A 19,811-nucleotide genomic window follows, 5' to 3' on the forward strand; every position below is an offset into this window, starting at 1 on the left:
CATCAGTTCAGTAAAAAATCATGCCAATTTGTATTGCTCGGAACTGAAAATGAGGCATGAACTAAAAGCAGATAAACGTTTTTGAGCGCAAACTTCAATCAGCAACCTCAAGTTAAGAGATCATGAGTGCATAAATTGTAAGCCAGTGTGTAAAATAGAGTCATATTACAAAATTTTTCAGCCAATAAAAGACTGGCATCATAAAAATCCTCAACAGAAGAATTGGTACAAATTGAAATAAATTACGATTCAAACCTAATTGTGAGTTACTGAGATTGATTGGACTGCAAAACACGTGTATGCAAATGTCGCAAATATAAGTTAACGTGCGGATACGTGCTTTTCATGTTTAAACAATTACTTTAAACTTATTTGATCGGTGATGTACCCAGATACACAAAAGCGCACTAAAAACGCAAAACAAAGATTGATTATTTACCTATACCGTTTAATTAATTTACTTTTATTTTTATTTGTACTCATACATTCTCACACACAAATACAAACACCACACACACACATTCACACGCACAACAAATAAAATAAATCCACAATAAACATATATGTGTACTCTGTGTTTATATGTTTACATGGGGCTTATTTATATCTTTCAATATGTTCATATAACGAATGTGTTATATTTATCTAATGTAAAATAAACGCCAATATAAACTCGATAAAATTGAAAAGTACATTTAGTTGAATAGAATCGTAAAATCGTTGATTCCATAGAGCAAGTTGTCACGCACGACGTCATAATTCTAGACCGGACATGTATTTGATGCTTCATTTTTTTGATAACACGACAACTGCCAACCATTTGAAAGCAAACACTTATTATAACTATACTATCTCAAGTTTTGGAGCATTTGAAGATGTTGAGAATGTAAGTGTAAGTGTAACGGCAACAACCACCAACAATTCAAGTGGAATTTACACTGTACAAACTTCTAATGTTCCTTCGTATTCAAAACTTTTTGTTTTGTTTAAAAGCATTCTTGCAATTTTTTTCGGGATTATCAGCTCTTTCGGCAACTCGATGACGTTAGTGGCTCTCTACAGGAACGCCTCTACCATGCGTAGGACCACAGCCACGTTAACGGCCAGTCTAACGTTATCTGCAATTTTAACTAGTTTTGCCCTGTTCTTTTTAGCTTACTGGGGCTTACGATTGTACTACTTTGAAACTCCTCCGTGTTTAATGAAGATTGATCTGTTGATAGCAATACCTTTGCAACAGTGTGTCTGTGTTCTGGTATACTTCCAGGTGATTCTGCTCTGCGTTGAAAGGTTGGCTCTCTTTCATAATAACATTTTACATGACTAACAAATGGAATATTTCAAATAATATAAACATAACAAATATAGAACTTGAATTTTTAAAATTTTATGAATAAACATATAAATAAAATAATGTATATATAAAATATATAAAAACAATATATATATATATATATATATATATATATATATAGTGCAATATTTGCGGGACCAAGATAGGTGGAAGGCACAAATTATTCAGTATAATTCGGAAACTTTCAAACTTGTAAAATCTATGGATGAACATTTTTACTGACAAACATTTTTATCGTTAATTTTGTCATTTTTGATGCGTAAACTGACAGAGTAAAAAATGCCCCCTTTTTTAAATTTTGGACAAAAATTTTACAAACGCTAACCATGCTCTTAAGTATCAACGCTCAGAAACAATCTGCATCTGGATACAACGTGGTGGATGAATGACAATAAATTTCATGGTATCAAGAGTCGGAGGTAAAATTGAGAATAACTTGAATTTTGAAAAAAATAATTCCAATGGCACTAAAAGTCTGTTGGGATCTTAAAATGTAAACGATCACAAAGGTGTTTCTTTACTTAACTCACCGTTAATAATTTTTTTCCTGTTGTCAAAACACATTGGACTATAATTATATAATTATATGACTATAATTAACCTTTTAAAGGTTCATATGCTTTAGCATTAATAATGTTTATTTTTTAAAGAATATAACTTTCATATTTTTAAGTAATTGAAAAGTTACTTATTTATTTAATAACTCCACCTATATTATTATTTCAAGTGGTTATACAACATTAATAAATATTTTGACGGCCTTCTTTGACCGCTTTATTTGATGCAGGTATATTGCGATTGTTCATCCATTCCGTTATGAAGCGTGGATCACGATGAGAAATATAAAATTCATGATCTGTTTATCGATTGTCGTTACATGCATCTACCTCCCTACGTACATCTTCAAGAGGAATGCATCATGCGCGTCACCGTACACAGACCTTCAAATGTCCACCACACTCTTCAGCTTTATCACCACCATATCTCTGGTCATGATATACACGTATTCGAGAATAATGGTCGTAGCAATAAGGCATAAGAGAAACATAGCATCAAGCGAAAGAACGAAGACTGTAACAGTATCGACGGTATGTGATGCATTGTCGCAAGAAGATGACAGGAAACTTATTACAAAAAAACGTTCGTTGTTTTGATTTATTCAGCATAAGTTAACGTTGTTGCTATGCCGATGTATACATGTCGATAAAACACTGATTCTTTATTAGAACTCCTACTTATCTGAGAACTTTTTTGAAAATTAAAATCAGCATCTTATTGAATTTGAAATTGATGAAGGGCTGTGCATTTTTACTATAACAATTTTCTGAAAATTTTGTCTTTGGCTTTAAGATTATGATTAAAGAAATCCCATTTGATTTCAGAAATTCAGCAGACGACAACAAAGAAGCAGGAATTCAAAGCCGCCAAGACAGTTGCAGTGATAGTTGGTTGCTTCTTCTTGTGCTGGATCCCAATTATAGCTGTCAGAACAGCCAAGTTAATCACTAAGTCAAGCCATCCAATATTTTTCTATATGACTGATATTGGATCGGCTTGTTGTCAAATAAACATTTGCCTAACCTGGTTGATTTATGGTCTAACTGATAAGAATATGAAAAAGGCGTTCATAAAAATTCTTTGCTGTAAGGCGTGAACAGAATTAATTAAAGTGCATACCAATGCATATAAAGTTACAATTTAAGGTACCAACCAACATATTTTTCTTATATCAAATATACAGTCACAGTTTTTGTTAGATTTTTTAGCATAGGCCTATAGACAGGGTGGAGAGCCACATTTAATACAATTCAGATAATAATTAACGTTATTTTATTGAAGCCAAGCTTAACTAATAAACTAAAATGTACGTTGTACATACCGGCACAATTACAAATGCTTAAAATACTTGTCAGTTTCGTTGATGCACATTTCCAGTTGATTGTTCAAAATTTCCGTAAACGTTACAAAAGTCGCAATTTTTATCTGAGAAACTGCACCCACAAATTATCTTTGAGGAAGATGGTAAACAACTGGATGGCGCCTGCAATTTCTTGTAAAGTACATCATTTGTTTGTAGGGACTCCAAAAGTAAAATTTACTGGGCGGAGGTCAGGTCAGAGACCACTGGGCCCATTCTACGTCAGGTTATTTTTTGTGCGTGACTTCCGGCACACTTTTTATTACTACTATTGTATTTACATTTGAAAAATTATTTCATTTGTAATTTGCCATGTTTTTATTTTCTCAACATTTTATTGATCATGTTTAGTAATTGTTGTCGGGTGGCTTGGGAGACTTACTTAGTATTGTTTCGGATAACATGGTTAGAATTAATATTGTGGTTTTATAACTTATAAATTGGGAGCGTTAAAAAGTTTAACAAAATGGTTTTTGAATTACTATGTATATTTATTTTGACGTATTAACCAAATCTACTTTTATAATAAAAAACTTTGTTAATTTTTTTTGGCTCGATTCCCAGCGATGTAGTTAACATTTCATTATTTTATTGTGTTATTTATAACAAGTGTTAGTTCACCAAATGTAAATGTCAAACACACGCAGGCTTTTCATAGCTTAGTAATCACAGTGATCATTTATTTATTTATTCATTCAGAATGTTTCATTGCCAAACAAAACATACATAAAGCTTATGCCAGTGGCACGTTGTGTTTCGATTAAAGTCTATTTACTGTTTTGATAAAGTTTGAATTTTTTAATAAGTACAAATTAACTGTATCAATCCAATTTATTATCTCCAAATGCACATTTCGTCATGCACATGCACAAATAATAAAACAACAGTCAGTTAACAAGACACAGACCAAGATGGTTATATGACCACATGACCAAATGATGGTCAAGTTTAAAGTCAACTTCGGAAAATTGAATTGAAATTGTGCTATTGAAATTTTTTTTTATTTACCAATAATTTTTTACCATACGTTTCTTACCAAAAATAATAAATTAAAAATTAAATGCGTAAAAGTAAATGTTTCGAATTTATGAATTTTAAAAAGGATGACAAAATTTATTAACAAATTTTTACCATATAATCAAATAAATATGTAATAAAATAAATGAAAACTAAGAAAAAGTTAGTAAATTATTTACATGGAGTCAATGGAAAACATTAAAAAACTTTTAAAATGAATTAAATGTGTTTACATGACTCATAAATTCAAATCAATTTAAGACTACGTGTGGCCTTAACAAGATTTGAAATAAAGCACCATGGCTGCGAATAATTTCCAACAGACAAGTATGTACAGAACATTGGAACAGTCAGACGGAACAATATGTAGACAAACAGTTGATGATTTTCATTCGGGGCAAGTTGAAACGTTTTTAATTCAATGATCTGTCACTCCTCTGATTGTTGAAAGTACCTAATGAAAGCTGTGCTTTAAGACTAATCAGTGACAAAACGTTTTAAAACAAATTGTTTTCAAAATCTGTTTTTTAAATTTTGTTGAATAAATGGATGAATGCTTATAAAATAATTGTTAGTAAACAAGAGTTCAAATCATATAGCTAATTTATTATTGAGTTAATTTTTTTCACAATTAGTGCAAAACCATTTTTCATTTTTTGAAACTTGTTGGTTCTGATTTCTTGACAGTAGTAATTTATATCGTTGAAGTTATGAATAATGTTCTAAGTGCGACGGAGAAATTGAGGATTTTAATGAATGAATGTATGAATGAATGAGTAAATGAATGAATTAATAAATGAATTAATTCATTCATTCATTAATTCACTTGTGGTTCATTTTGAATCACAAGTGATTTTCTGATTAACACAATTGCTTCAATCAAAAATTTTACGTTACTGCAGAATTAAATGTTACCTTTTTTTATATTATTACGAATTGAGAACAATTTATTGGAGCAAATATTACTTTTATATTAAGTTATATTGATTATGCCTAACATTATATTGGGAAAAATTATAAAAACTTTGCAAACACCAGATTTTAAAGTTAAAAAATGAAGAAGATTAACAATTTTTAAATTTAAATATTCATTTAAAAATAATGTTATAGATTCATCATTAATTTGTGAGAAACGACATTTATTTAAATCAAATGTAATATACATGCTTGGTTGAATTATTTATGCCATTACTTTTTTATTTTTAAATATTATTTGTGGTGATAAAGAAAGATAGCAGGCGTGTATATCAATTATATATCAACTAAACATTTATATTTGAAGGTATTAACATTAAAGTAGAGTGTATCGTATTTACATAATTACAGACTTCGATTCGATGGTACATTACATTTAAAAATCGGTATTAAGAAAGTATTTAAAAAGTATTCAGTTAAATAAAATGAAATAAAAGTAATTTAAAGTTAAAACAAGTGAAATATCAACCATCATAATTTTTGTGGTTAGTTTTCGTTCAGCAGATAAGCAGAGTCTTTCAACATCACCTCACATAGCTACATTCACGTAATCATGAGTTATCAAACATTCAATGCATTCATCTGAAGCATGCACGCGCATACATGTAAACAACGCAATCAATCATTCATAAATCGATAATAAGTTTAGTTTTTCTTAAGAATTTTTCAATTGACATGTTTACAAACATTCACACTTTCAAGTTTAAATTTGAAATGTACAGTTTAACGAAAATAAGAGCATGTTATAAAAGAGATACGTTCTATGAATTACAGCAAAACTTTTTGGGAGTCTCATTATCTTTGTCCTTCAGTTTCAGTCCGACCGACTGAACTTCCAAGTCTTCGTTTGTCATTAAATTTCTGCCATTGTAAAGTAAATATACAAATTTACTGAAAACTTGTCTCCAACTACTTGATTGTTGAATTAAAATAACATATGATGTGCAAACCTCGTGAGCTCGATGATGGCTTCGTTAATGTTGGAGCCACTTTTGGCACTGGTTTCCACGAACAAACAGTCAACATTAGAAGCGAGATTGTGACCATCTTCATACTTGAGACAAACATCTTTTATTCTTCTGTCTTCTCTCAGATCACACTTGTTGCCGACAATCATAACGGGAATGTACTTTTGAGTTCCATCCTTGAGAATATAATTTAATTATACAAATTGAACTTAAGTAAAACTTACATTGTGAGATTTTACTTTAATAATTTCAATCCAGTCCCTGACATTGAGGAAGGATTTTTCGTACGTGACATCGTACAGCAGCAAGACACCATCTGCCCGCCGAAAATACGACTTCGCAATACTTCTGAATCTATAAAGGCAACATAATGATAACGTCTATCAAAAACCGCGGCTAAGTTGTTTAAAAAATGCATTGAAAATAAAGATTTTAGAAATTATACAACAAACGATCGATGACATCTATATTAAAAATCGAAACGTAGAAAATTGTTATAATAATGATAATTATTATTATAATTAATACAATAATAATTGTAACATTTACTGACCTTTCCTGGCCAGCAGTGTCCCAGAGTTGCAGCGCTATTATCTTACCGTCAACTTTCAGTGTCTTCGTTTGGAAATCGACACCTTCAATGGAAATTAATTTCAACAGTCATCGTCATCTTCACATACTAAAATAATGGCACTGATTCAATCTAATATCTCTAATGAAAATTTCCTTTGTCACATTTTTGCTTTATTAACAAGTGATTCTAATAAAAATGATGCTGTAAACTCAATAAAATTTAAGACACCTACACTTATTTTTAAAACATATCTTGCTTAGTTCGATCAAAGTGATTGCTACGTTTCTTTTTCAAATTTTTCAACATTTTTTTAACAACTTCTTATGTTCGTAATTATAAATTAACTCGTTTGCCGACGTAAAAACAAATAAAGCATGTTAAGCCAATATTTAAAAAATTAAATTAAAATTTTTGGTAGATGCCATCTCCCATTACAATAGAACAAAACTTTACTCCTGTTTTAATCGGATTATCCTGATTCCGCTCTAAAGGCCTCAAATTTGAACCAGCAACATATTTTAAACGGAAAAAACTTGGAATACATTCATTCATAAGAATATACAAAAAAGAAAATAACTCTAAATTAATGTTAACGACAACTAACGAACCGACAGTAGAGTTGAGGTTGGTGACGAATTTGTTCTTGCACAGCCTCATTATGAAACTCGACTTACCGACAGCTGCGTCTCCGGCCAGCACTATTTTGAAGACGCGATCAGGTTCCTGGTTTGAGTTCAGCACTTCACAACTCTGAATGAATTGATTAAGTTTTTTTTAATTATAAATTTTGGCATCTCTTGAGCCAATTTAAATACTTTATTTCAAATAACAACTTAATTCTCCAATTGTTTTGCTCTGCGTATCTACAAGACATCTAATTGCTCAGTTTGTGTGGCCATTTCAATTCAAGTTTAATTACGATAGCAAAATATGAAATTATTATTTACATAACTTAAAGCTGCCTTTTCACAATAACAACAGAATTCCTAATTGCCATCTTGCTTACTTCATTCACTTTTTTGCTATTGTTCACGTTTGTGTTATACTCGGAGGCAGAATTGAGATTTTCCAAATCTTCCAAGTTTGATTGGTAACTGTCTGTTTTTAAAAATAAGTGAATTCAAAAAAATTATTAGTGTACATAATTATTTATTTGTTTGTTTCATTCAATCTATATCTGCATGCTTGTAATGAAAATTTTCAAACGTAACAGCACCTAAATCTTCATCCGGTTCATTGTCACAAAAGCCTGATGAATTGGTCTTGATGGACTTTATTTCCAACGCTTGGTTATCTCTGTGAGAGTTTGAAAGTTATGAAAGCAAACTAATTTGTCCTTTTTGTCCCTATGTTTAATTGTTACATATCGCGAGGTATACGTTAAAATATTGGACAGTGCAACACGAGAACCAATAACTTTTCGCTTTAAGTACCTTTTTGCTAGATTGAAACAACTTTCATCTAAATATTTCTGTATAAAATCGTCTTTAGCTATCATGGACTTTTGTTTCATCTGTCAACAGAAAAGTTAAACATTTATTTATCAAAGTAATTTTTTAATTAATACTAAGTTTGATATAAACATTTGAAGGAAAGTTACTTCTTACGAAGTATTATAACAAATACTTTATAACATAACATGAGTAACACAATAGAAAATGCGAAGGGCTCGAATATGTAGTTCCTATGTTTTCACAAAAATAACTTTATGCAAATCCAAAATTAAAACAAAGAAAAGAAGAAGAAAAACAGAATGTTCATCAAAATAAACAAAATAAACAAAATAAATAAAAAAATGAGTACCACGTCAATTTGAAACAAACCATATTTAAATATATTTAGGATATGGCGGCTAGACGTGCTTGTTGCGCTGAAATTTTATGGGTTTTGTTAAATAATAAAAAAAATATAACGGACGAGTGTTTTAAATTGGAAGTTTTAAATTGGAAAATTTACCGTTAATTATTTCTGTTAATTATTTCTAATAAAGAAATAATTAACGGTAAAAAAATTTGATAACTGAAATAGAATGTTTGAAAAAAGATAAACTTAAATTCCGGCTCGTGGGACTACTAAGTAAGATAAAAGTTTGTGGAATTTTGGAACTAATTAAATTATGTTTTGACAGTAATTTGGTGAACTTGTTGCCTACTTTTGCAATTTATAATGTATACCGCATACCTAGCGAAAGATAATAGCAAAAATATTAATGATAATTTAATAAAATTAAATGATAAAGTAGAAAAAAATAAACAATTGATTGTACAATTAGCTGAATGATTAAATAATAGAGTCGATAGTACACGAACGTGTAACACGTGTAAACAACATAATAATAATGGTAAAGGTCGGTTACAGCGTATTGAAAGTGTAAATAGTGCAAGCATTCTTTCTAGTGATAAACGTGACAACTATATTAGTAAAAAATTTGGGCGGACAGAACTGCTCAATATTACACGTCGCAAAGTGAGTCAGGTGATGAAACTGTCGAAAACGTTGGTCTTCAAGTGGTGGGAAGTAAAAAACGAAAAAAGTCGTCAACTTCTCCACAACTGGCGTCACCAAAACCTGCGTCAAAACTTGCATCAAAACTACTGAAAACCTACGGTACTGGCGTCAGCGTCGAAAATATTAGAGAAAAAATTACCTTTTCTATTGGAAATGTCAGTAGGATAACTGAAGTAATTACCTAATCAAACAGAATTAATGAAATAATAATGCCTTTAACATATATATGCGAACATTCTTTCTTAAAGGGCTACTCCCTCAATGCCTTAAGACCGCTAGAGTGATACCAGCTTTCAAAAAAAGGTGCCAGCTAGATATATCAACTTATCGTTCTGTTTCTTTTCTTTCGCTTCTTTCAAAAATTATAAAACAACTGATGTGCCAGAGGTTGAAATCTTTCATACAGTTTAAAAATATTATTCATGAAAGTCAATATGGATTTCAAGCCGACCACTTAACGGAGCTGGCTGTGGTAAGTGATGGAAAAATTGATTGAGAAGATTTTCACAGTAGGAATCTTTATCGATTTTCACAGTAGGAATCTTTACCGATCTATCAAAGGCATTTAATCTAATAAACCATGAAAAACTGTTAAGAAAACTCTATTCATACGGCGTTAGAGGAGTAGTATTATAGATGATTTTTTTCTAATCTTGGAGAAAAACAACAATATGTCTCCATTGAAACCTATGAATCAGAAAAACTCCAGATTAATTGCCTAGTTCCACAAGGCTCTATATTAGGACCCTTACTTTTTTTATTTATAAATGGTTTATGCCATATAACTACATCAGCCAAATTTTCACCATCACTATATTCTTCCACACTAAAGAACATAACAAACATTTAAATTCCATCAATGAAGAACTTCAATCCATCGCCGACTGGTTCAACTTTAATAATTTAACAACAAACTATACAAAGTGTACATACATGATGTTGGACCGAAAATACTCACCAATTGTTTTACAGACTTAAATATACAAGTCAATGGAAATCCTATTCATAGGTCGAGCTCAACAAAATTTTTAGGTATCTCTATCAACGATAACTTACCTTGAGACTCGCACATTAATTTATTTCAAAAAAATAAATAAAACAATATATATATTTTATAAAATTATTTACTCATACTCAAAGTATTGTAATTTACTGTGGGGCAACAGTCCAAGTTCACACCTGCAACATATCCCTTTTAGCCAAAAGCACTTCATTCGTCTCTTTTCCAATCTTCATCTTTGCTGCTATATTACTAATTATTGCAATATTTTACAAATTTTGAGCGTTGAAAATATCCACTTGTATACCCTAGCTCTTTTTATGTACACCCGCCGTAAACTCCCATTCTTTTTTAAAGATCTTTCATCCTAAGAAGCTCGGTCCAAAGTAAAAAAACAAAAGGCATGCATTAACTTTTTTCCCCATTTATTTTGGAATGGAAATGAAAAATACCAGCTTACAATTTTTGGTCTAAAAGTTTGAGATGAAATTATTAAAAAAGAAATAAAAAATATATGTCAAAAACATTCATTTAAAAACAAAGTCAAAAAATTTGGGATTGAGCAAAATACTTTGTTTTTAACTTGATATCAAAAAGTCAATCATATAATGTATGTATATATGTGTGTATGTATGTGTGTGTACGTATATAAGTGTGTGTGCGTGTATGTGTGTATGCATGTATGTTTGTAAGAACCCATAATTGATTAGAACTATAGGGAAGTAATAATCATATCCGGGTTCTGCTTTAATCTATGTTAAACGCTTCGCACAGGTATTTTAACGCTCCATCCAAAATACAGAAAGAATTATATTTTTGAAGTAAAATAGAAAAGGATTGCTTTACATAATTCTTATCTAATGGGTCACCCGATACTTCTACAATCCTGCTACAGAGTTCATTCAGAAAACTCTGAGTCTGAGCATCGGTTGGACCAAAGGTTTCAATGCAGATTGGCTGAAAAATTTTGCTTTCTGCAAGAGCCGCATATTTTGAATTTTTAAAGTCTGCGGCTCTTAAGGCAGCGGCACCCGCCTCCTGTGAGGTAAGATTAATGTACGTTTGTATGTATCACATTCACCTTTTTCTTCATCAACATTTACATTTATTTACTAGAACAAAAATTTCTTATCTTTTGGATACCAGATAATATAATTTCATGTGTATGCATGTTTTTATTTGTGAGTACGATGAGTATATGTTTCATAAATGTTTGCGATTCATTTCAGCAAGGCATGTATTAGTGGACTGATTAACTCACATTTATATTTTAATGCATTTGTATGTGCATTTATGTATCTGTATTTAAGCAGTAGGGTATTATGTTGAGGTCGGTCGGGACTGCCTAGTTGTTAACAACCTGGTGGATTCGATCGATATAAGCCGATTATGTATGTATGTGTGTATCTATTAGTATATTTGCGTGTGTGTGTATGTGTGTATGTGCGTGTATGTATGTATGTGTGCATGTAGGTACGTATGTTTGTCTGTCTGTCTGTATGTATGTATGTATGTATGTATGTTTGTTTGTTTGTTTGTTTGTTTGTTTGTAGGCATGTATCTGTTTACGTAATTATGTGTGTGTAATGTATGTAGGTATAAATGTGTAAATATGTGTATAAATGATTTGTATTCTACGTGCTTTAACCAGTGTTAGGCATGGACGTAGGTGGGGTGCGGTGCACATATGTATGCGTAAAATGTTCGTACACTAGGCCATGCCCTGCCTGAGACGTATGGCCATGTCTTATAAGTGCATGGTGTGGGGTCTTATGTGTATGTTTATGTGTATATTTATATGAGTGTGTGAGTGAGCGGATGTTTGTGTGTAGGTTTGTGACTTGAGCCATAACGAATTTTAATTCAATTTCATAAGTGAGGCAATAAAAATGTATTATATATTTATATGCTATTCAGTTCATTGCAAAACTATTCGGTTGCTTATGTTGTTAGATACCATATGAATGTGTTGTTTTTAAATAGGCAGCTGGTGACCGTTAAAAGAACAATTATTTTTGGTTTCCAGATCATTTCATTTCATTGATTCTATTTTTTTTGATTTGATGAATTTGATGAAATGTTTAAAAATGTTTAAATGTTTAAAACTAATCAGTCCCAAAATTAAATTTACATGGAAAGTTTCTTAAATAAAATTACTCAACATCCATTTCTTAAATGAATCGACAAAGCATATCTGCATAACAATTAAAATGTCACCGATCCTTAAACCTGAGTCCTGTAGTACGAACGGCAAATTCTCAGAGCTTCGCATAAGTCATCTGTCTTTTCGTGTAGAGTTTTGTTAGCAGACCTGATGGGATGGTTCATGCATGATTTGCATTGCAATATCAATAAAGAAATGATTACGCTAATGATGAAGTAATATTTAACGTGGAGGATTTATTTATTTTCATTTATTTATATCTAACTGAAATGAAAAAATACGTTAGCTCATGTTTCTTTTAAAATAAATTTTAACCGTACAACTAATAACTAATCATAACTTACGGAATTCCAACTTCATTCACATTCAAAAAATTGTTTTTACCTCCTTGCATTCCATTTTAAGATATCTTAGAGTTTACCAATTTTTTCAATCTGAATTTAACTTGCTAACTTATTAATTTTTTAATAATAGTCAATGACTTCATTTTGTTTGAATTTCTTAACTGGAAAACTAAACATACATCGCAATTATATTGAGAAAAGTATTTCATGTTTTACTCTAAAAATTGTAAAACATGCCCAAGCCAGAGTTGCTTATTAGTCTAAAGCTAGTATCTGTAACTTATTCAGCAATTACTATTCGTAAATCCATTTAGTCAGTCAAGCTAAGAGGCACACTAATAAAATAAATTTTCTACACTTATTGAAAAATGTTTAGTTTCATTTTGATGTTAAGTCCCGTGACATAAAAGATTGACTGATACATGAAGAATTTTTTACTGGAGTAGATCAATCTGGCTGATCAGGTTGTCGATCTCAATGCTGTCTTCATGGGATATCTTCTTCTGCCTGCAAGAAGTCATGTTAAATGCGTTTCATTAATTCTAGAGATTATGTACAAAAAGTTTAATTAATTTTTTTAATTGTAATTTACATATTTATAAAGAACTGAATGTTATTTTAAAATAATTTTATCGAAATTTTAACCTGGCGACTTCGCATTCTTTTTCTTCAAGTTTCTTTTTCACACTTGAAAGCTCGGATTTTGTGGAGGTTAAGTCAAGAGTTAGTTCCTCAATGGTTTTTGTCAGTTCTTCGTTCTTCAATTTACTTTCTTGCAACTCGAGTTCATATTTTTCTATGGCTTCTTTGGTGGCTTGTGTGAAGACAGCTGACTGAATGTTGCATAAAAATGTATGTCAGGACAACCGTCATGGGCATAGTTTAGTTGAACTTTGGTTATCAATAATATAATTAAGTTTTGAATTAACTAATTCATTAAACCAACTTCCTTCAATTTTCTTATTTCATTCCTGAGACTCGCAACGTCGTCAACGTGTTTGGCTTTCCATTCTTTTTCTTGAAGTTTGAACTTTTTCTCTTGCTAGTTGATTGAATATTCAATTTGTAAATTACATTTTAGTTGTTTCAATGAAATAAAAATGAATGCAGGCACCACCTCCAGTCTGACTCGATCTTCCAATGTTTTCACGTGACTGTCGATCTCATCTTCCATGCGTTTTATTTGCAGTGAATGTTCATCTTTCGTTCTGTTTAACGATAGTTCGTGTTAATATCATTACGTTAAAAACGAAGGTGATGTATCGTGAAATGAAAAGATAGTGACAGACTTTATTTTTATGGGTACTCGTTCAGAAATCTATGAACTACCTTCACCTATGACACAGTATGAGATATTTGAGATATTTAAAAAAAAAATTCAAATCAGTTGACTAATTTAATTTCAGTTATCAAATAACCATCATAAATTTATGTTATAAAAAAAATACTGAAAGACTGCATCAAATCAAAACTATCCCATGCTGCTTGTTCACTCCGAACTTGGGTTTTTCAATGTTTTGTAATTTTTTTCTCAAACGTTCTATATAACAAAGATGTGTATTACACTATTACAGTTTATAAAACTTATATATAAAAATAAATTTCTCTATGAAGTTACTAAATAATTATAAATTTGTCCACAGTTTTCCTTATTAACAGTCAACACCATACCAAAAGAGGCGTTCTTTTTGAATATTTTCTAAAATTGACGATGGTTGGCAACATCTTTTATTTATCAATCACTATTTTAGATGATCGCTACTCATAGATATTTTCTAAAAATAACAACCTTAAAAGCATTTTGAAAAGCGTAGTAAACTATGTGCATCCAATTTCAGCACTTCTAACAATTGTGGTGACTCCGACTGGTGACAAAACGTCGGACCATCTCCGACCAACTCTGACGACATGCGTGCAGTAGCAAGGCATCGCACAAAAACTTTCCGCTACAGAAAATTTTTAAAGGGCTTGAAAAAAAAATATCTTAAAATATTTTTGTTGAGTTTGTTATTACGGTTTATGCTGGCAATAGTTATATATTAACTTGCAAATGTAGCATTATATTCAATTCGAGCAACGTTTATCGAAGACTAAAATACAAAAAACTGACAACGACATGATTTTTCTGACCTTGAAAAATGTCTTTAACCAACTATACCGTTTTATGTTTTGAATAAAATGTCTGCCTCCAATTCATTGAAACTTGAAAATTGTTGGTAGTTATTTCAATTTTCATGAAGATGACGCTACGATTACTACGATCAAATATTGATAAATACATGAGCATGTTTACAACGAGAAGTATCGACTGTTTGACATTCATTTATGTCTTGTTTATTACTTTTATGTTTTCTAAGCGTTATTTTATTCCCGCAATAAAATATTGAAATGAGGATTATATAGATTACATGGTCGTTTGCTTCAGCTCATTCACACCTGCCGTGTTGCTTCGTGATGGCAACGTGCACTGCAATTTATAAACTATTGTAATGTATTTTTTTAGGAAATCTAATTTCGACCTTTTCAAAAAATCTCATAGAAGCATGCTTAGTATTTTAGCGCTTCTTATTTCTTTTGTAACTTTTTCATTGACTTATTATATGTTCAAGTTCTTTTTTGTGTCGATATGTTTCGAATAAACAACGCGGTGACCTTGATAGAATGCTTTCTTTTGGAAACCCTTGTGAGCAAATTAAAATGCGTGTACTTTGTGTGGTACATATGGTTTATAAAATTTTCAATACAATATTTACCAGTAAATTTGTTGAATTAATGAAAAAAATTTATATCGAAGAATTGTTTGAATGAGTAGAATGCAGTATTTGACGTAATGAATTACTCCATGAAACTCAAATTAAAACTTTCTCTGACTGACCTTTCGTAGAGCTGTTCAAGGTGGTTCTTCTCAATCATAACGTTCTTGATGTCGTCGATGAAATTTAGAATGATGCTGCCAAATATCGTCAGCAGTTCCTCCGACCCTGGTTCGTGCAGTCTCAAGTACAGGTCGCATATTTTTTCTTGGCTGTCATTTCATTGCACAAATTTAGCGTTACGTACAAATGAGTAATTTTCTAATATGCGAAACTTTCTTCAAAATTGTTTTTTAATGAAAAAATTCGTGTTCTACAGGTCTGTACATACAAGCAGATGCACTCCAAATGACAGGAGTAAAAATTTGTAGCCTGTGGAATGTGTATATCGTTTGAGACTGGACAGCATGCAACATAATCAGGCATTATTTTAATCATAAATAAACTGACTTGGCTTGATTATTGACAAAAAATTAAATAGTTAAATAAAAAGTGTCGTAAAGTAAAAACCATGTTAGATATTTTCCATAAATAACTATAAATATTCATACCGTGTCTACTTATCAAATTTAATGCGGACGTTTGGACAATTTCGAATTGAAAGAGAAAGAGTTTATTGCGTTGTTACTATTCACTTGAAAGCGAAATATTTTTGCGTCAAGTCTGCCAATGAGAGCTGCACCTTCATATCATGACGTCAAAGTGCACGTAACTGCAGTGATGCTGTCTATTGGCTTACAATGCAGCGTGAAGAGGAATCACCCAAGACAGCTACGCACAGCAACACACAATCATAAAAGCCATTAAAGGAAGGTAAACCTTTCAAAATTATTAAAAACAATTTCTGAGTGTTTAAACAACGATCAATATTAAGTTGTTGGAGCACATGTACTTGATGCAGTCAATAATGTTGTTAGATCGAATATTAAAATGAACTTTGAAAAATTTTTCTCGGCAAGAAATGTTTGGATTTATAGGAGGCAGTTGTTAATGCAAGAGTTGTTATTGACACATTTTTATAAAATGATAGAGAATAAATTTAACTGATTGATAATTTTCAACATCATTAAAACACAAAACTTACACAAAACTCAAAAGTTTAATGTTCTAGTTATAATTCCGCGCCATTCATTCCTCTCAACATTTTCTTTGTCCATCTAGCCTTCAAAATTTTTTTTGAGATTCAGTGTGTACAGTGTCGTTCAAATCATTTTTTTGTTGTACTTTTTTTTAAAGAAACATTTTGCCGTTTGTAAAGTTTTCTCCGTTGTAGTAGCTTTCTAAAAAAATATGCACCAGAACAGAAACCACATAGGTACAAGGATGGTTTTTGTTTTGCAAAATCCCAACAACTCTCCAGATGGTCTCACACCTCCTTCTCGTAATACGTTAGCATTTTTTTTGGACTAGTTGGCTTGTTGTAATTTCTCCTCCATAGTTCAGGCTGTATTGTTGGGGCAGTTTTCTTGCTGACTTAATCAGGTCTATGTGTTTCTTTTTTTATTTGAAATAATTCCAAAATGTTTCCACTACAAAAAAGATTTGTTACAAACCGCAAACATTTTTTGTCTTGTCTATTTACTATTTATTGTAAAATTTGATCTCATCGCATTTGTTCATCTTTTGTTCACCTGTTTTGTTTACATATTTTTGTTTACCTTATTTACTACACAATAACAAAAACACATTACGACACAAGTGAGAAAAACATGCAAACAATATGAAATTTTATTGAAAATTTTGCTATGGTTAAAACTCAAGAAATTCAAGCTAGCCCTTACAGAAATTTTCTGGCGAAGTCATTGACGGGAGATGCGTGGATCAGTAAATGTTTGCTATTTGTTATTTGGGTGGTAACAGCATTAAACCTTTCATGAAATTTGTTTCAAAGAGTCTTACGAATGTTTGTTCATTCATTGTTGCCAAAAATTTTGTCATGATGTTTCTCGAATGTGCAATACAAACAAAACACGTATAGAACGAATTATTTTTTTCCTCGTGAAAGTTTTTTCTTGAATACAAATTTCATGTATTTAAAGATGATTAGTTATTATATTTTACTAAATTTTTTATTTTCTTTTTTTGTGGCCTGTCAAGTTCTACTTAAATTGATTAGTTTAGAAAGCAATTAATTTTTTTATCGAATAAAGAACGATACTGTGGTTTAAATATTGCCAGATACAGTAGCCGACACAACATAGTAGCACAATCAATATATTAATAGTAGTACACTAAATGCAGAAGAACAAACCACTTGGTTGTACATCAAATTCTGTTGTAAAAATCATATAAAAGTACAGTTATTGCAGGAGGAACAACTTATACAATAGATCAACTAACATTGCAGTACACCTATCGAAGTAGTACAACAAACATAGTAGTGGGTAGGTACATAGTAGTAGAACATCAGCTCGGTAGCCACCTGAATGTTTCGATCGATTGCTAGTGAAGTTCTGACTCATGAAACATCTGCTACTGTTTATTGCCTTCGTAATTTATTGCTACTGCTTGTACTTTTTTGCTTTTCAATATTAAAATGAATTATTAACTGATTATTATTGTTGTTATCAAATGAAGATTTCTATGATAGTGTTGACTGCAACAGTAGTGACGATGATGCAAATAGTCGACATCATGCTCACGAAAGATGATAATTATTTTACAATTTTGATAAAAATATCTCCACGGTTTCTCTTTCTTACGACAGTTGTATATATCTTTATGCAGCTCTATTCCTTAAAATCTTCTTTGACTTTATATAAATATTAATAAGATCATGACGCGAGAACTCTAATTTACGTGCAATATATTCGTGCATTGAATTGTGTGCTTAAATGCTTTTATTTAAATACCTGTTTACATGTTTTATGATGTCTCGTTCGACAGATTAAAATTAGATGTTCCGTTCTATGTTTAATCAATGTCTTGTCCACATTTCGTTTCATGTACTCGGTGTTGGTATTCCAACGTTACTTTTGATTACCGGTTTATGTAACTTCATTCATTCATTCGTTCGTTTGCTCATTCTTTGAATTTTTTAATCCAAATTGTCAATTAAAAGCAATGCTGTTGTAATGTATGCCTGGCTCATTTCATGAAAAATCGATCAATTTGAAAGACACGCCAAATGTTTTCAATATAGATGTGATGAAATTTATGGAAGATGTAATAAGCGATTGTTTAATAATAACACTTAAAATTTTTCGTAATAACTATTTAATGTTTACTTAAACTTGTTTCTTGTTGTTTATTAGGAATGATAAAAAATGAAATTTTTTTAAAAAGTTTCAAATTTCAAAATAATTGAACAAAATTAAATTGAAAAGAAATGACTGAACTGACCATGATAGGAGTCTGAAGCCTTCCTCGAGGATGGCGTTGATGTCCTGTTCACTCTGCTCCTCCACCGTCTCCTGCTGCTGCAACTGGGCTCTCTGGTTTGTTTGGTGTGTTTTGTATTGTGCCGATAAAGAGGGAGAGGAAGTTGTTGAAGGGGAAGGTGTCGCTCTTTGTTGGCGCTGTGAACTTTTCTTTGGCACTTTCTCCTCGTTCATTTGATCTTCGAAGCAGTTTGTCAACCGCAAACTTTTTGGTCTTATTTTACTCTGATCTTTGCTCAATTCCGTTTTACTTAAACTTAAGTGTTTTGTCTCTTTACATAAAAAACTGTCAATAACAACTTTTGATGAGTCGTCATCCAAACAAATTGAATTTCGCCTCAAGGATGTTTTGTTTTTGTAATCCTCATTATGGTTATCCAAATGTGAAAATCTTTTCAACTTTTGAACGAAGATTTCATTTAAATCAACACATTTGTCGGAAAATTCGCTATCCAACCGCTGTTCAAACACCGCGTCGTAATCACTCGAATCGCTGTCAGTTCTGCTGCTAATTTGAATATTTTTAATTTTGCTAACGACTTGACAATCGTCTTTGACGTCGGAAATGTTTTGAAGCTGAGGTGTGCAGTTGTGGTGAGGAAGAGGAAGAAGAGGGAGCGAAGGAGAATGATGACAATCAAGAAGTAATTGATTGAATGCTGGCGTCCCTTTTAATTGTGTTTCATTGCTCATGTTTGCCTCGATGGTCTGCTGCTCTCTTGTCTTAATAAAGTTTATATTCAATAGTGTGCGCGCGCGTGAATAATAAATTTTCTTTCTTTCATTCGATTCACCT

The 19,811-nt window shown here is 31.3% G+C and overlaps 5 protein-coding genes across 5 annotated transcripts; 2 read left to right on the plus strand and 3 right to left on the minus strand.

Moving 5' to 3' along the window:
* Positions 1-772: 772 nt before the first annotated feature.
* On the plus strand, positions 773-1,743 carry HELRODRAFT_162627 (hypothetical protein; the record flags this gene model as incomplete). The annotated part of the gene is made up of 2 exons (XM_009024778.1): positions 773-1,290; positions 1,626-1,743. 2 exons carry the CDS (start codon positions 773-775, stop codon positions 1,741-1,743), a joined length of 636 nt encoding a protein of 211 aa, XP_009023026.1.
* Positions 1,744-2,187: 444 nt separating this feature from the next.
* Positions 2,188-3,008, plus strand: HELRODRAFT_162628 (hypothetical protein; the record flags this gene model as incomplete). Its single annotated transcript, XM_009024779.1, has 2 exons — positions 2,188-2,494; positions 2,737-3,008. The coding sequence occupies 2 exons, from the start codon at positions 2,188-2,190 to the stop codon at positions 3,006-3,008; spliced, it is 579 nt and encodes a 192-aa protein (XP_009023027.1).
* Positions 3,009-6,189: 3,181 nt separating this feature from the next.
* On the minus strand, positions 6,190-7,523 carry HELRODRAFT_66762 (hypothetical protein; the record flags this gene model as incomplete). Its single annotated transcript, XM_009024219.1, has 4 exons — positions 6,190-6,408; positions 6,472-6,586; positions 6,786-6,867; positions 7,415-7,523. Coding segments are annotated over 4 exons (525 nt in total), but the record flags the coding sequence as incomplete, so codon positions are not given.
* A 3,538-nt stretch (positions 7,524-11,061) lies between these two features.
* HELRODRAFT_162630 (hypothetical protein) lies at positions 11,062-16,061 on the minus strand (the record flags this gene model as incomplete). The annotated part of the gene is made up of 8 exons (XM_009024780.1): positions 11,062-11,352; positions 12,544-12,625; positions 13,261-13,329; positions 13,468-13,655; positions 13,769-13,864; positions 13,940-14,030; positions 15,698-15,847; positions 15,967-16,061. The coding sequence occupies 8 exons, from the start codon at positions 16,059-16,061 to the stop codon at positions 11,062-11,064; spliced, it is 1,062 nt and encodes a 353-aa protein (XP_009023028.1).
* A 1,351-nt stretch (positions 16,062-17,412) lies between these two features.
* HELRODRAFT_162631 (hypothetical protein) lies at positions 17,413-19,708 on the minus strand (the record flags this gene model as incomplete). Its single annotated transcript, XM_009024781.1, has 2 exons — positions 17,413-17,503; positions 18,978-19,708. The coding sequence occupies 2 exons, from the start codon at positions 19,706-19,708 to the stop codon at positions 17,413-17,415; spliced, it is 822 nt and encodes a 273-aa protein (XP_009023029.1).
* Between the last annotated feature and the right edge of the window lie 103 nt (positions 19,709-19,811).

Source organism: Helobdella robusta, assembly GCF_000326865.2.
Source record: "Helobdella robusta unplaced genomic scaffold HELROscaffold_4, whole genome shotgun sequence".
NCBI lineage: Eukaryota > Metazoa > Annelida > Clitellata > Rhynchobdellida > Glossiphoniidae > Helobdella > Helobdella robusta.